Below are 17879 nucleotides of genomic sequence, written 5' to 3' on the forward strand. Positions count from 1 at the left end.
GCCATTTCCCCACCATCTGGGCCATAAGAATCAGGAGAATTACGACCTAACAGCCAGGAGGCTCTAGCTAGAATTGCTTTATGCACTTAAACAGACAAGAGGTCTTAAAGACTTAGCTAGTTGGAATATTGTCCTAGCACCCTTAAATTCCTAAGGAAGTAGTCTCTGGCCTCTTTTCTTCTTTTTTATGATCCCTACTAGCAGTAAGCCACTTTGTTTGGGTCACCATGTTTTCTGAGCACACTTTCCAATGACACCTGGCCCAGTTTGACCTGTGCAGAGAGGAAGAGTCAGTGAAACAGTCTTCAGACGGTCTGTGTCCACACTCCCCTCCTTATAGCACCAGCTAGTCTTTTGTTTTGGTGTTGGTCCTGGTATCTGGGGTAACAGACTCTGTTCTTCGTTGTTTTGGGGTTACAGTAAGCTCCCTTTGATGGGAGCGGGTCAAGGTTTCATCCATGGTAGCAGTGACCCTTTAAAAAAATCTGTTTATTCAAATGTGCCTAAAGGAATTGTTTGCTAAATTAAAGACAGAAATACCTCTGGCTGTTAGATAAGCATGATTAGAGGCCCTTTGGAATCCAGAGGAATCTTGGAAAGACTTAAATTGTCTCTTTTCAGTTGCCATAAGGTACCAGGGTAGGAAATTATTTTGCCCTTCTGTTTATACATTTATTTAACAATTATTGAATACCTACTGTATGTTAGACAATCGACCACAGAGTATCTTTTTTTTTTCTTTCTTTTTAAAAATATGTTTGTTTAGGGGCGCCTGGGTGGCTCAGTTGGTTAAAGCATCCAACTTCGGCTCAGGTCATGATCTCACGGTCCGTGAGTTCGAGCCCTGCGTCAGGCTCTGTGCTGTCAGTTCAGAGCCTGGGGCCTGCTTCAGATTCTGGGTCTCCCTCTCTCTCTGCCCCTCTCCTACTCATGCTCTGTCTCTATCAAAAAATAAATAAACGTTAAAAAAATTTTTTTTGTTTATTTTTGGGGCACCTGGGTGGCTCAGTCAGTTAAGTCTGCTTCGGCTCAGGTCATGATCTCATGGTTTGTGAGTTTGAGCCCCACATCGGGCTCTCTGCTGTGCACACAGAGCCCACTTTAGATCCTCTGTCCCCTTCTCTCTCTACCCCTTCCCTGCTTATGCACACGCGCTCTCTCTCTCTCTCTCTCTCTCTCCCTCTCAAAAAAAAAATTGTTTTTGACAGAGAGAGAAAGAGAGTGAGGTAGCGCATGAGCACGAGCAGGGGAGGGACAGGGAGAGGGAGACAGGATTCATGGGGCTCGAACTCATGAACCATGAAATCATGACCTGAGCTGAAGTCAGATGCTTAACCTACTGAGCCACCCATGTGCCCTGACCACAGATTATCTTGATAGAGAAACAAAAAATTCTGGAGAGATGAAGTTATTTCCAGGTGTGTAGCTAGAAATTTTCCTGGATTACTTGGTGAAGTTGTTTGGAACCACTAGGTGGTGATATTACATTATGGAAACGATATTCTCCCAAGACTGGAGGCCTCTGGTTCTTTCTGAAGCCAGGGTCTACACAGTCAAAGACATTTCCTTGTGAGTAAATGGAGAAAAAACCCACATTTACCAATGAAATATATGATCCAATTTAAATGCCCTCACAAATGAATTTGTCTTTGAACAATTTAGAATGTCATTCTTAGAACTATTTCAAGAGTGTGACAAATTCTGGAACATGCCCAGAGGCCTAGGATTTGGGGGAAATGGGGGAGCTATTGAGGATCCTGACAGTTCTCAGTTGGGCAAAGACTCAGGGAGGCAGCATTTGATAAGTAGAAATACCACAAATTATCTGAGGCTCTTCTAAAATTTTCTTGACCAGATTTTGCCTTCAGAGAAGGTGAAACCAATAAATTCAGTTATGTTTGTTTGTTTGTTTTTGAGCCTATATTACTTCTAAGGATGGCCCTGTTTTGGAAGGGATCTCCAAAAATAATTAAAACTCTCCCTTGGCCTCGGGATCAAACCCAACCCCTTTTGCTGGTCTTACAAACCTTACAAGGTAGGCTTATGGCCCGGGTGCGCCCTGCTTGTCTCCTCAGGCCCAGTTCCCTCCTCCTCCCCCCGAAGCTCTATGATTTTTTCCTTTTGGTTGTAGGGGGTCTTGTCTTCTCTTGCCTTCAGTCTTTAAAAAAATTTGTTTTTTTCTGTACTTTTCCTTTAACCTGGACAATTCTTTTCTTCTCTTCTCTGCCTAGTTTCTACTCATCCTTTAGATCTCAGCTTGCATGTTATTATTTTGGGAAGCTTTTTCTGACCGCTGTCGGGGTGACGTTCTCCTCTTTCACTTTCCCTCTCCCGGCCTCTGTGGAGTTCGTGGCTTGTCTCTTGCCACCGTCCACAGCCAGACTATGAGCTCTGCGAGTCGTATCTGTCTTCACTGTATAGCATCAGTACCTAGATGAGTGCCTGGCACATCATAACTGCTCAGTAATATATGCTGAATGGGCGAATGAATAAGAAGCAGATATGACATATCTCCTTTTCTTTAGGGTACATGTAATGTAGCAGTGTGAGCTGAGTGGTACAGAGTGTGAAGAAAGAGGGGCCCTTTGGATGCTCCTATCCGAAGCTATTAGGTTTTGGCAGGTGGAGATGTTTGTGGAGGTGGCCTTTTGGTGGAGGGAAGCGATGCAGGTGAAAGAAGTTTGGGACATAAGCAAGTACTGCCATATTCCCATCTGGAAAGGGTGGAAGGTGGGGTCAGAGACAGCTTGTGTCCACATTGTTCAGGGCCTTGGATGGCGGGCTGGAGGCAGTGGGTTCTATTTGATAGCCAATGGGAAGCCATCGATGGCTTTTGACTAAGGGAGAGATAGGACTAAGGAAGTGCTTTAGAAATTGTTAATCTGATGGCAGGAAAACATGAATTGGAGGGAGACCAGCAAGCCCGGAAAGATCAGTTAGGAGGCTGTCATAGGAGTCAAGATGGGAGGTGATCAGGGCCTGGATTATGTGGGCGGCAACAGAATGGAGACAGAGGGGCATGGTGCAAAGGAAAAATTAACAAGAACCTGGAAGTTGGAAAGAAAGAGTAAGGGGAGAGGCAGGAGCCAAAGAGTTTTCAGCCTGATTCAGTGAGATGCTGTCATGATCAGAAACTGGGAGGCCAGAAGGAGAAACCAGTTGAAGGAGAGAGGAAGAGATTCCTCCCTCAAGCCTTTACAGTGGAGTTATGGTTTTGTGTGGTTTCTCACTTATGGAAGTTCAATCAATGTACAGAGCCAAAAAATGAAGCACAAGTGGGCAGGAGTGACAGGGGAGTACAATGCAGCTGGCGGGGGCTGTTCCAGTTCTGTCACTCCATGAAAATACAGCTCAGAGGGAGTGCAAGATGGGAGAAGCGAATTTGCTGTTCCCCTTTTAATTTACAATGCCATGGGTATTTTCTGGGTGACTAAGGGCTTATTTGAAGGTAATTTGGCTATTCACAATTTATGCCTTGTATGCTGATTTTATATCTGAATTTCCTGGCAAGACTTGATTTTTTCAAATGTGTGCCAGATGCTAAGGTGGGAAGTAGGCAGCTACTAAGAAGACACACCTCTGTCACTGCATTAGAGGTGCTCACAGTCTAGTTTGGTAGAAAGATATGGAAGCAGACAGTTAGGGCTGGTCTAGGTGAGCAGCCAGGGAGAGAGCCAGTGCAGAGAGAAAGATTGTTGGTAAGTGTGTCAGAACAGAGGTGGCCCTGAGCCCGGGGTTGGAGAGAGATCTGGGCTTTCATCAGAACAACACAGAGCAGCAGCCGGAGTGGAGATCTTGGAGGGACAGGGTATTGGGGCAGGAAGGGGACAGAAGGGCATGGCTGGGGAACATACCTTACGAGAAGACAGGAAGAGCCACAAAATAGAGGAATTATCAGAGAAACAAGAGGAAAACTATGGCAAGTGGATGAGGGCTGAGAATGGGCACCTGATTTTCATAATTAGGAAGTCAGTGGTGACCTCTGAGTTAACAGTTTCAGTAAGGCAGTGGGGACAGTCAAAGGGGCCCAGGAGTGATTGGCGAGGGTCTGGAAGCAACGGGAATACACGCCACCTCTCTCAGTTACAGCTCCAGTCAAACCAACCTAGATGTATTCCCTAGCTCCCAGTGAAATTTCCCTGGAGGACCTTTGGGAGCTCTGGATGCCATGACCCCTGTCCCTATATTTCTTCCCCTGACAGTACGCTGATCCAGAGGTAGGCTTTGTCCTCCATAAGCTTCATAGTCCGGCTTGAGTGCACGTGAGCCAAGCCACATCTCTCAGCTGTGTCTGCTGTACTTTATACTAAACACATCTAAATTATCCTCTTCCATAAGTAGGATCCACACTCCCACAGGACCGCCAGCGCTAACTTGCTAATTGCTTTCCTGGAGTTTGCTTCTTGCAATTACTTTGTCAGAATCTAGACAAGGCAACACATAACAATTTATTCCAGGATGATGTTTTTAAGTCAATGGTTCCTTATCCTAGTTATATTGTTCTTTTCTTTTTTATTTTATTAAAAAATTTTTTTAAATGTTTATTATTTTTTTGAGAGAGAGAGCGAGCACAAGTGGGGAAGGGGCAGAGAGAGAGGGAGGTACAGAATCTGAAGCAGGCTCCAGGCTCCAAGCTGTCAGCACAGGGCCCGATGCGGGGCTCAAACTCGTGAACCATGAGATCACGACCTGAGCCAAAGTCAGATGCTTAACCGACTGAGCCACCTTGTTGTTCTATTAAAGAGATTAAAATAGTAAGAAACGTATATACCCACGTAGTTTACCGTGTCTAGTGTTCCCTCTAGTCCTTTGTGTGGATCAAGACTTCGAGAGTATCATTTTCCTGCTGCCCAGAGATTTGAACATGTCTTGTGGTGCAGGTGGTGTCCACGATGAATTCATTCAGCTTTTGGAAGTCAAAAAAGATCTCTATTTTCACCTTCCTTTTGGGAAGGTATTTTTGCTGGATAAAGAATTTTAGGTTGGCAATTTTTTTTTTCTTCGATGAAGATGTTTCACTGTCTTATGGTACATATTTCTGATGAGAAGGCTAATGTCATCTTTGTTCTTCTGTATGGAATCCGTTTTTTTTCTGGATGCTTTTAAGATGTTTACTTTATTTCTGGTTTTAGGCAATTTGGTCATGATGCGCGTTGGTACAGGTTTCTTCATATTTCTTTCACTTGGGATTCATTGAGCTTCGTGGATTTGTGGGTTTATAGTTTTCATCAACATTGGGAGAATTTCACCCATGATTTCCTCAAATATATTTCTGGATCCTACCTCCTTCAGGGATCCAACTATGTATGTAGTCGTCCTGCTCACTGATGCTCTTTTTGTTTATTTTTTGGAGGGGTCCTTTTTCTCTGTATGTTTTATTTTGAATGGTTTCTATCTTCAGGTTCACTAATCTTTCTTCTTCTTACAGTGTCTAATCTGCTGTTAACCCCATCCTGTGTATTTTTGCATCTCAGACATTATATTTTTCACCTTTAGATGTTCAGTTTGGTCTTTTTTATTTTTTCCACATATCAACATGCTTTTAAAGTGCTCCTTGAACATAAGAATACAGCTGTAATAACCATTATAATGTGCTTGTCTACATCTGTGTCATTCCTGGATTGGTTTCTGTTGCTTGATTTTTCTCCTTATTATGGATCACATTTTCCTGCTTCTTTGCACTCCTTGTAAATTTTTATTGGATGCCAGACATTGTAAATTTTACCTTGTTGATTGTTGTGTATTTTTTGCATTCCTCTAAATATTCTTGAGCTTGTTAAGTTGCTCAAGCTTTCAATCCTTTGGGGTCTGACTTTTGGATAGGACCAGAGTGTCATTTAGTCCAGGGCTGATCACTCCCCACAACTGAGGCAAACCCTTCTGAGTCCCTACCCCTTACCCCAGTGCCCCCAGGAATTAGGAGGTCTTCCCTACCAGTCTGGCTGATGAGAATAAGCACTATTCCTGGCCCTGTATAAGATTCAAAACTGTTTCCTCTAATCTTTTGAGTGGTTCTTTCCCTTGGGGTACTTTACCCTTTTCCCTTAGCTTTGGGTACTTTCCTCATACCTGTGAGCTTATAGGCGCTTATATGAAGATTTGGAGAGAGATGCTGTACAGATCCCTAGGGGTCTCTCCTGTGCAGCTCTTCCCTCTCTGACACTCTGTCCGATGAACGCTAGCTGCCCTGGCATCCTGAATTCTTCAACTCATGGATATGGAATTGGCCTATATTCCCTGCCCCTTTTAGAAAATCTTTCTGGGCAATAAGCTGGGGCAATCGTAGGGCTCATCTTGTTGGTTTTCTGTTTCTCAGAGATCACTGTCCTTGTTGCTTGAGGTCTAATATCTTTTTTATTTTATTTTATTTTTTATTTTGCACAGAGGGAGAAAGTGTGAGTGGGGAGAGGGACAGAGGGAGAGAGAGAATTTTTAAAAAATGTTTATTTATTTATTTTGGGCGGGGTAGGGAGAGGCAGAGAGACAGGGAGACAGAATCACAAGCTGGCCCTGCGCTGACAATGTAGAGCTGGATGCGGGGCTCGATCTCACAAATCATGAGATCATGACCTGAACTGAAATGAAGAGTGGGACACTCAACCGACTGAACCACCCAGGATCCCCACTAATATGTTGAACATCATTGTTACATTTTTCTTTTGTCCAGTCTTTTATTTGTTTCAGTCCCAAGATGTCCTCCAATCCCTCCACCTTCGCTGGAGGCAGAAGCTTATATTATTTAAGTGCAGAAGACTTTTTGAGGGCTTCTGGAACCCTTGACTGTGCCATGCCAAGTTGCTCATTGTCAGGCTAGGAAAAGGGCTTCCAACATAACTATAAGGACACTGAGCCATTCTAGGAGAGACTGGGGACTCTGCTTTTCCCCTCTGGCTTTTGTCAAGTCTCTGGCTTTTGGACTTAGTCTGCTATTTCACAATCCTCTGGTGGTGAGGGCTTTGGCCTCTTGTATTTTCAAAGCTTGTTCGGAGGTTCTAGCAGGGGAGCACTCATATACCCTTGACCAAATAACAGTCCTCCTCTATTGGGGAAGGTCATCCACTTTGACCAAGCCTGCAACTTTGGGAGGAATGCACATGGCACATGGAGCAGTTAGGGAGGAGGAGGATACTCACCTAGCCAGACAGATCAACTGAATCAATGCTGGTCATCAGTGGGGTGACAGATGCCACAGCCAGATTGCTTTCATATCCTGGTCTCTTCTACTTTGGAACAATACCTCTTGGCTCACTTGGAATCTTGTGTTTTTTACTTGGTTCCCAGTTAGACCCTGTTTGTGTATTTAGATCACCAAAGGCTTCTCCATCCGAGGCAAGTTTAAGTTCTTGGTGGTACTTCCAGCCACCAGCATCTGCTCCTGTAGAGAACCACTAACCCAAAGATACTGGGTTCTACCTTAAAGAAGAATTACAGACATACTTAAAAAAAGCAAATCCTGTATTTCAAGGGTGAATAAAATACCAGTTTACAAAGAATTCCAGCTGGTTAAATTTATGACAAGAAAAAAACCTGACCCAAGAATATTCTCTGGCTTCGAGCCCAGGGTATTTTTCCTTTTAGAGTGAACTTGGTACGTTTTCATTCATGTGGAGCTGTTGCCTCCCGGCATTTTATTCTGGGATGGAAGGTCAACAATGACTGCCTTGTTGCTAAATCCAATGGACACTTCTCAGTTATTAACCTACTTGACTTCTCAGTAGTATTTGACATTGTTCACAAGTATTTCCTTCTTAATATGCTCCCTGGCCTTCCTTCTCTCTCTCTTGCCTTTCTTCCTCTGCCTGTCTTTTCAGTTGCTACTCTCCTTGGTTCTTTCCTGAGCCTTCCTCTCACATTTAACATGCTCCTTGGGATCTCTTATCCATGTCTATGGCTTTACTGGGAATTTCTACGTCTGTATTTCTGGCCTAAATATTTTTCCTGAGCTTATTGTCCGGTATCTTCAGCTGTTCACTTGACATCTCCACTTGGATAGCACATGGGTTACTCAGTCTCAGTTCGGCCCTTCCTCTCATGTTCTCCATCTCTGTAAAGGGCCCTTATTCTTCTTTTTAAAGTTTATTTATTTATTTATTTTTCGTAATCTCTACACCCAACATGGGGCCTGAACTCACGAGTTCAAGATCAAGAGTCGGATGCTCTACTGACTGAGCCAGCCAGGCGTCCCTGTAAAGGGCACGTCTAAACATCAAATTGCCTATGTCAGGATTCTTTTTTTGCATTTTATCTTCTAATCAATCACCAAGTCCTATTGATTCTACTTGCTTCCATCCCTTCTAGCCACTATCATCTTCTGTCTGGGCTCCTAGAAAAGACTTCACCTAACACTACTTTCTGTTCCCAACCCTCGTGCCAGTCCTCTCCCCCATCCACTGTTTTTTTCCAACTCTGGCCAGAGTGATTTTTTTAAAATAAGAACTAAAGTCTTTTTTTTTTTTTAATTTTGCTTAAAATCTTTTGATGACTGGCCTGTGCTCTTAGGACAAAGCCCCAGCTCCATTTTTTCTTTTTTTCTTTTTTTTGGTTAACATATACAAAGATTCTTTATTGTGAATCCCATATAGTGAATTGATTCTCACAGGATGTGTCCATTGATTTTTTCCTAACTCTTATATCCATAGTCAACCTACAGTTTCAATTAAATGGTGTTTTGACAAATAGAGTTACATCCTAATCTGCATAATCAACAAACCAAATAAAGCCCTTATTTGTGGGGCACCTGGGTGGCTCAGTGGGTTAAGCATCCAACTTTGGCTCAGGTCATGATCTCATGGTTTGTGAGTTCAAGCCCTGCATTGGGCTCTGCACTGCCAGTGCTTGGGATTCTCTGTCTTATCTTTTTCTGCTCCTCCCCGACTCACTCTCTCTCTTAAAATAAATACACTTAAAAGAATTAAAAAAAATTTTTTTAAAGCCCTTATTGAAATACAAATCAGAACCACACTGAGATACCACCTCACACGAGTCAGAGTGGCTAAAATGAACAAATCAGGAAACTATAGATGCTGGAGAGGATGTGGAGAAACGGGAACCCTCTTGCACTGTTGGTGGGAATGCAAACTGGTGCAGCCACTCTGGAAAACAGTGTGGAGGTTCCTCATAAAATTAAAAATAGAATTACCCTATGACCCAGCAATAGCACTGCTAGGAATTTATCCGAAGGATACAGGAGTGTTGATTTATAGGGGCACATGTACCCCAATGTTTATAGCAGCGCTATCAACAATAGCCAAATTATGGAAAGAGACTAAATGTCCATCAACTGATGAATGGATAAAGAAGATGTGATTTGTATATACAAGGAATACTACTCGAAGATGAAAAAGAATGAAATCTTGCCATTTGTAACAATGTGGATAGAACTGGAGCTGATTATACTGAGTGAAATAAGTCAGTCAGAGAAAGACAGACATCATATGTTTTCACTCATGTGGAATTTGAGAAACTTAGCAGAAGACCACGGGGGAAGGGGAGGAAAAAAATTAGTTACAAACAGAGAGGGAGGCAATCCATAATAGACTCTTAAATACTCAGAACAAACTGAGGGTTGATGGCGGGGCGGGGGGGGGGGGTGCGGGGGAGAGGGGAAAATGGGTGATGGGCATTGAGGAGGGCACTTGTTGGGATGAACACTGGGTGCTGTATGCAATTGATGAATCATGGGAATCTATCCCTGAAACCAAGGGTACACTGTATACATTGTATGTTAGCTAACTTGACAATAAATTATGTATTTAAAAATTGGGGCACCTAGGTGGCTCAGCTGAGTGTCCGACTTCCGCTCAAGTCATGATCTCGCGGTTTGTGAGTTTGAGCCCCGTGTCGGGCTCTGTGCTGACAGCTCAGAGCCTGGAGTCCGCTTCGGATTCTGTGTCTCCCCCTCTCTCTCTGCTCCTACTCTGATCACACTCTGTGTGTCTCTCTCAAAAATAAATAAACATTAAAAAAAATTTTTTTTAAAAATTAAAAATTAAAAAAACCCCTTATTTGTAACACTTGTTAATCTCTTTAGTGCAAATACTCCCACCGTGTTTGGGTTCAAGGTACCAGTGTGATGTCACTGCACATAGAGTTGGGGAGAGTTGCACAGTAGCATATAGATAACAATAAAATATGGTAAAATAACTAGGAATGAGTTTTGGGAATTTTCTTTAATGTTTATTTTTGAGAGAAAGAGAGCACGAGTGGAGGAAAGGTTCCGAAGAGGGCTCTGTGCTGACAGCATTGAACCTGTGCGGGGCCTGAACTCATGAGCTGTGAGATCATGATCTCAGCTGAAATCAAGGGTCGGATGCCTAACCGACTGAGCCACCCAGGTGCCCGTACATAATGTAATTTTAGTAATGGCTCTGTTTAACAATCAGCTTGCAAAATCCTGAAAATTGAATCTTCCCTCACAGGCCTGTATGAATTGGCTCCAGCACGTCATTGGATTCACATTATAAATATGCATTTCCTAATATGGGTTGAAGTTTAAAAGAAAAAGATGAAAACTGTCTAGAGACCTATAATTTTTTCAGGCTGGGTTTAACCCAGTCTTCACAATCTCCAGGGGTGAGGCTGCCTGCTCTTACGCAGAACAAACCCATTTCCTTTCTACAGAAATACAAATGCTAAAACTTTCAGGAGGTACATTTTTGATAGTTCCTCTGGGTGGTGTCTATGTAGAGTTTCTGCTCACCCAGCACTCTTTCTGCTTTTCTTGGGGTGGGGGATCAGGCTCTGATTTTCATCTGGGGAACCACCTATGAAGATCCTTTTTTTTTTTTTTTTTTTTTAAATTTTTTTTTTCAACGTTTATTTATTTTTGGGACAGAGAGAGACAGAGCATGAACGGGGGAGGGTCAGAGAGAGAGGGAGACACAGAATCGGAAACAGGCTCCAGGCTCTGAGCCATCAGCCCAGAGCCTGACGCGGGGCTCGAACTCACGGACCGCGAGATCGTGACCTGGCTGAAGTCGGACGCTTAACCGACTGCGCCACCCAGGCGCCCCTGAAGATCCTTTTTAATAACACACGAAGCCCTGTGTGTTTACCTTCTTGCATATTACTCCTATGCCCACACTCTGACTTTCTCCTCCACGCTTCCCATCCTTGTGCTCCTCAAAGAACGACGATTTGCTCTCTTTTCAGGCCTTTGCTTGTTTTGTTCCTTCTGCCTGTAACCCTACCTTCACTTCCTTTGCTTGGCTAAATCATCCTTCAGATCGCTTTCTTTGAAAAGTCCTCTCTGACTTCCTTTACCATCTCAGTCCGCCCAGCTCCCCAGACCGAATGAGCCGTTAGTCTGTTTGCCACAGGTTGGCAGGACGGTTCCTCTATTGTCACACCCATCCAACCTCCCACTAGATCATATGCTCCACCTCGTTCACTTCTAGAACCCCAGCGCTCAGTGTAAGGCTCAGCATGAAGTAGTGCTTAGCTACTGAATTGAATTTTTTAATTATTTTTTAAGTTTAATTAGTTAATATATTTTTAAACGTCTTTCTTTCTTTCTTTCTTTCTTTCTTTCTTTCTTTCTTTCTTTCTTTCTTTCTTTCTTAATTTCGAGAAAAGGTGTAAGTGAGCAAGGGGGAGAGAGAGAGAGAGAGAAGTGGGGCTTGTGTTCACCCAAAGCGGGGCTCGAGCTCACCCAATGTGGGACTCAAACTCATGAACAGTGAGATCATGACTTGAGCTGAAGTCGGATGCTTAATGCCTGAGCCATCCAGGCGCCTGGTTGAACTGAATTTTAATGTGTCAGTAGCCATAGGAGTCTTGGCCCCCTTGTTTGTAACCTAGCCTTTCTGAGCAGGACGACTGGTATGAAAGATGACATTCTATAGTGATTCGTTGGCTGGATTCAGATTTCTCCACTGTTTATTTACTGCTTTGGCAACCTGATACAGTTAACAACGCTGAACCTTAGTTGCCTCATCAGTAGAAATGCTTGGACTTCCTGGAGGCGGATGATATTTTTCTGTCTCTGGTTACCAGTATTTTATGCATTAGTCAATTACACTGCCTCTCTGGTGCAATGATTATTCATGTTTCTTGGTACATTTATATATTTTTCTTACTGATTTGTAAGACTTCTTGATTCATATATACATATTTGCCATATATTTTATAAATATTTTAAATTCATTAAAAAAATTTTTTTTAATGTTTATTTATTTTTGAGACAGAGAGAGACAGAGCATGAACAGGGGAGGGTCAGAGAGAGGGGGACACAGAATCTGAAGCAGGCTCCAGGCTCTGAGCTGTCAGCACAGAGCCTGAGGCGGGGCTTGAACCCACGGACCGTGAGATCATGACCTGAGCCGAAGTCGGACGCTTAACCGACCAAGCCACCCAGGCGCCCCTAAATTCATTTTTTAACTAAAAAATTTTAAATTGTTTATGGCCACAGACAAGCTTCTAATTTTTTCCAACCATTTTAAAGTGTAAAATCCATTCTTAGTCCACTTATAGGCATAGTTTGCCAACCTCTGAACTAACATGCTCATTAAATTTGAACGATCTTTGCATTCCTAGAATAAATACCATTTGATCATGAATATACTGGCAGCTTTGATTTGCTAATATTTTAGTTAGGAATTTTGTGTCTATATTCATAAATCAGATTGGTCTAGTAGAGATTTCAAACTAGTTATAGGACAGAGACATATTGTATTTGGCCTACAAAATATTTTACAATTTTTCTTTTTAAAAAATATTTATTTATTTTGAAAAAGAATGAGAAAGTGCACACGCACCCATGAGGCAGGGTAAGAGGCAGAGAGAGAGAGAGAGAGGGAGGGAGAGAGAGAATCCCAAGTAGGCTCCTCCCTGTCAGCTCAGAGCCCAATGCGGGACTCAAGCTCACAAACTGTGAGATCATCACCTGAGTTGAAATCAAGAGTAGGTCAATTAACCTACTGAGCCACCCAGGCACCCCATATTTTACAGTTTTTTGAATGAATTGCCCATGTTAAAAAATTGGTAGATACTAAATTAAAAATTTGAGATTTCTCGCTTTTCTTTAAAAAACAGAATGTGGCAAAACTGGGAGAATATGGGCTCAGTTTTGTCACATTTTTAATAGAGCGCCTCTATGTATGTTTTGTATTTCACCAATTTCTACTCTTATTTATTTTTTATTTTTTTAATTTTTTTTTTTCAACCTTTATTTATTTTTTGGGACAGAGAGAGACAGAGCATGAACGGGGGAGGGGCAGAGAGAGAGGGAGACACAGAATCGGAAGCAGGTTCCAGGCTCTGAGCCATCAGCCCAGAGCCCGACGCGGGGCTCGAACTCACGGACCGCGAGATCGTGACCTGACTGAAGTCGGACGCTTAACCGACTGCGCCACCCAGGCGCCCCTCTTATTTTTTTTTTTAAACATTTTTATTTATTTTTGAGACAGAGTGAGACACAGCGTGAACGGGGGAGGGGCAGAGAGAGAGGGAGACACAGAATCAGAAGCAGGCTCCAGGCTCTGAGCCATCAGCCCAGAGCCCTACGGGGGGCTCGAACTCACAGACCGCAAGATCGTGACCTGAGCTGAAGTCGGACGCTTAACCGACTGAGTCACCCAGGCGCCCCTCTACTCTTATTTTTTAAAAATATTTTATTTTTAAGTAATCTCTACACTCAATGTGGGGCTCGAACTCACAACCCTGAGATCAAGAATCGCACGCTCCACCAACTGAATCAGCCAGGTGCCCCTACTCTTATTTTTCTCTTTGACCTTTGGTCTGTAGTTTTCTGTTGCTAAATTTAGCTGGTTTTTGTCTTTGTCTAACTTTGTAGCTGGCACTGACAAATCTTCCAATTTTTTTTCTAGTTCTGAAACAGGTTAAATTACATAGGTACTGTTTTTCAAAGGTCTTATAGAATTGACCTCTAAAACTCTCTGGGTCTTCTATAATTTTTTCAGGTAGAGTTTTGATTTCCTTTTGTATTTTATATATGGTTAGTTATCTACTAAAAATTTCAAATTCTTGTATCAATTTCAGTAATTAACAATTTCTAGAAAATCACCCATTTTCCCCCTAGATTTTCAAATTATGGAATGAGGTTGCATTGGTTTTCTCTTATAATTTAAAGAATTACCTTGATCCTTTATCTTGTATCATGGCTGTCTCTCTCTTTCCTACACTTGTTGATTTGTAGTTTTTCCTGTTTTGCCTGAGTTCTAATTTATAGGTCTTTTCAAAGAATCAGGCTCTGGTTCCCTTGTTGAATTCTATTTTTTTAAAAAATAAATTTCAACTTTAACTTAATTGCTCCTTTAAAAATTTTCCATCTGAGGGGTTCCTAGGTGGCTTAGTTGGTTCAGTAGGTTCAGTGTCTGATTATTGATTTCAGCTCAGGTCATGATCTCACAGTTTGTGGGTTTGAGCCCTGAGTAGGGCTCTGTGTTGAGAGTGCGGATCCTGCTTGGGATTCTCTCTCTCCCTCTCCCTTCTCCTCCCCCACTCTCACACATACTCTTTCTCTCTCTCTTTCTCAAAGTAAATAAACATTAAATTTTTTTTCACCCAAATTAGTTTCTTCCTCTTTTAACTTTTTGAAATGAATCTTCAGTTAAAAAAAAAGAAATCTTTCTTGTTTGGGGCGCCTGGGTGGCTCATTCAGTTGAGCGTTGACTTAAGCTCAAGTCATGATCTCAGTGTTCGTGGGCTTAAGCCCTGTGTCGGGCTCTGTGCTGACAGCTCAGAGTCTGGGGCCTGCGTTGGATTCTGTGTCTTCCTCTCTTTCTACCCCTCCCCCACTCATGCTCCTTCTCTCTCTCTCTCTCAAAAAGAAACATTAAAACAATTTTTTTTAATTTAAAAAATCTTTCTTGTTTTCTAAATAAAATCATTGAACTTTTTATTCTTTTCTATTGACCTGCTTGTCTTCTGTCTGGTACTACATTATTATAATTTCATTTAACATCTGGTAGTTCTAGTCCCCTTTATTATTATTTTCAAAATGTTTTGGATATTGGGCTACATGATATCTCAAATGCACTACAATTCTTTGATAGCTAATGTAAAAATGTACCCAAATAAATCCTTTTGGTCCCTTCCCTCTAACCCAAGTGATCTTTATTCTTCTCGATACAAAATCACTCTTTAAAAATGCCTATAATCAATCTAAGTTTGTGAATATGGCGTATTTAAGTATGGTGTGTGTGTGTGTGTGTGCACATACTGTGTGTTTGTGTTTGTGTATGTGCTAAGGATGCATCTGTAGTGTGTAGGGTGCGTTGTATCTATGTGTGAGGTATGCATGTAGTATGTGTATTTGTGTGTGGTGTGTATGTGTACGTGCATTTGTGTGTGTGGTGTATTTTTGTATGTGTGTACATGGGAAGTGTTATGGTATGTATATGTATGCGTGTAGAGTATGTGCAATGTGTATACAGTGTCTGGAGTATGCTTGTGTACGTGTGGGGTGTGTGAGGTGTAAGAGAGATACTGAGGCCCACAGCCTGGGGTGCTAGAGGGCCCAGGGCATGCCAGAAAGACAAGGTTGGTCTGAAAACTTCCCCTGCCTTCCTGGGGAGAGCAGGGCTACAACCACAACCCTTTATGTATGTCCCATGCTCCTTTTTCATTGTTTGCTTATTTTTGAAAGAGTGAGAGAGAGAGAGAGAGAGAGAATATGAGTGGGAGAGGGGCAGGCAGAGAGAGACACAGACTCTGAAGCAGGCTCCAGGCTCTGAGCTGTCAGCACAGAGCCTGACATGGGGCCCAAGCCCATGGACTGTGAGATCATGACCTGAGCCGAAGTCGGACGCTCAGCTGACTGAGCCACCCAGGCGCCCCCTTGATGTCCCCTTTGGACAGTAGTGTGGGTAGATAAGCCCAGTTTCTCCTGTGGTGACACCGGCCAGGCTCCCACTCACTTCTGTTCTCCCTCTCCTGAGAAAAGAGTGACCTCCCCCTTTAAGAGAAGGACGCATCCAGTGTTCTACTAAGGGGCCTTACTGTTGGTGGTTAAGGTGGTGGAGATGGTGCCACTCGAGGGGTCAGATCAGGATCAGAATGGCATTAGGTTTTCCCAACTGAACAGGTTAGCTGCTGAGTGTGCCTTTATCCGGAGTGGGGGTGAAGCGCCAGTGTGGGCTTCAGTCTTTACCCCCACGCCACATTCAGATAGTGCAACTCTGTCCTGCTCTTCTGGGTTCCCCCTCCTGAGGGTGCATCTGCGCTTTGCTCAGTGGTCCCTGGTAGAGCTGCAAAAGGGCCACTCTCACCTTGGGCACATCACTCTCCCCTTCCCTGTGGACCTTCCTTTGCCCTGGCTCTAGAACGCCATGCTTTCTAATTCCTACTGGGAAAGAGCATCCCTTTTAGGTGGCATCTCAGGTTATGCCTGACTCATGCTCCCATCTTGTTCCTGTAGGTCTATAACACCTGTAGCCTCGGTGTCCTTTCTGCGTCCTGTGGCTTGAGCCCGAGGTTGCCCATGTTCCCTGGCTGGAAGGAATGGCAGGGCCAGCATACCATTCTGCACAGAAAGGATGCCTGGACTCAGACTACCCCAGCCAGGAGGAGAATCAGGCATGCTCAAATCCAGGGTGCAGGTAAGTCCATCTGCCATTGGCTGGGGCCAGGGGAGTAGGCTCGCCCCTGCTACCGGCAGTGCTTGTGGCGTGGGGGTTGCAAGGGCAGAGCAGGGCTTCACAAGATGCCAGGTTTCAAACAATCCACTGGCCTTTACGTGACTCATTTGCACTTGACCACTGGTTTGCTGATTTCAGGCCTCCTTCTCTAGTTTCTGCTCCCCACTGGTAAACAGCTGGCCCTGTGGCCTCAAGTTTCCTTACCTGCCTCAAGAAGGCAAGTCTCCAGTCTACACTTGCTGTTGGCCATGGGGCAGGCATGGAGGCCAAAGAACAGATAAGAGGACGGCCTTTTGGGCAGGCAGGCCTGGGTTCAAATTTCAGCTCCGCCAACCTTGGACAAGTCACCTACCCTCTCTGCCTGAGGTTCAGATGTATCCCTGGCAGAGTGGAGCTGCTTCTTTCTAGGATCACTGTGAAGATGAAATGAGATGATGCGTGTAAATTGCCCAGCTCAGCCCCTCGCGCCTGTTACTCAGTACATATAACTCTTCTCCCCACTTTCTCTCCTGCATCCTCCAACCTTGTCTTGAGTAGATCCCCTAGCCACAGATATCCATCTGGCAACTTCCAACACCTCCCATTTTTAGACCACCAGCAGCTTTCCCTCCTACAGCAGCAACAGTCAGAGATTTGCAGAGCAGATGTCTTGGTGTGAAACTATTCCCAGGAGGTGTTCCATGAATGTTTGCTGACAAAGCAGTGCAGGGACTGACCTTCCTTCCCCCTCTGCCTCCTGGTACCTGGCTCTGGATATTGAAAGCGCCTACCCTCTGTGCATACTGTGCGTTTCTGTCCCCTTAGCTACTGAGGGCCTGTGCTCCAGTTCCAGGGCACCAGGCTGCAGATGGGGGGTGGGGATGGCGGGGGTGGCTGTGAGGCTGGCTGGAGCAAGCTGCTTTGGTCTGGACCTGTGCCAGGCTGCTCTCATCCAAGAGGAGGGTCAAGGGGCAGATAGGGCAGAGTTTGGGAAGGGGCGGCTTGAAGCATGAACACTTTTCCAAACCCCACTGCACTGGGCCGGGAGGAGGCTCCTTTTGCCCTTGCTTGGGTCCGGTGATTACAGGTCTGAGCTTCAAAGCAGGTTACAAACCTGGCTAATTGCTGGCCTAGGGGAGCTGGGTGAGCAGGCCAAGCCCGCCTGCGTGGACACGCCAGCGGCCGCGGGCCTCACATGGGGCTGGCACTTCCAGCCTGGAGCGGTCCTGGAGCCAGGAGCCCCGGTGTGGCCGCCCAGTCCTGTTGGCTCCTCGGGGAGGGCTGCGGTGGGGAGCTGGGAGG

At 44.2% G+C, this 17879-nt stretch overlaps 1 protein-coding gene across 1 annotated transcript in view; it reads left to right on the forward strand.

Annotated features, from left to right (window-relative positions):
- RGS3 (regulator of G protein signaling 3) overlaps positions 1–17879 on the forward strand; it is a 140556-nt gene that overhangs the window by 122 nt on the left and 122555 nt on the right. The window contains exon 2 of the mRNA XM_043565887.1: positions 16379–16559. Within this exon, the coding sequence (XP_043421822.1) occupies positions 16442–16559 (118 nt within the window). The 5' untranslated portion in view covers positions 16379–16441. The remainder of the gene's footprint in view (positions 1–16378; positions 16560–17879) is intronic.

This window comes from Prionailurus bengalensis, chromosome D4, assembly GCF_016509475.1.
Source record: "Prionailurus bengalensis isolate Pbe53 chromosome D4, Fcat_Pben_1.1_paternal_pri, whole genome shotgun sequence".
In the NCBI taxonomy this organism is placed as follows: domain Eukaryota; kingdom Metazoa; phylum Chordata; class Mammalia; order Carnivora; family Felidae; genus Prionailurus; species Prionailurus bengalensis.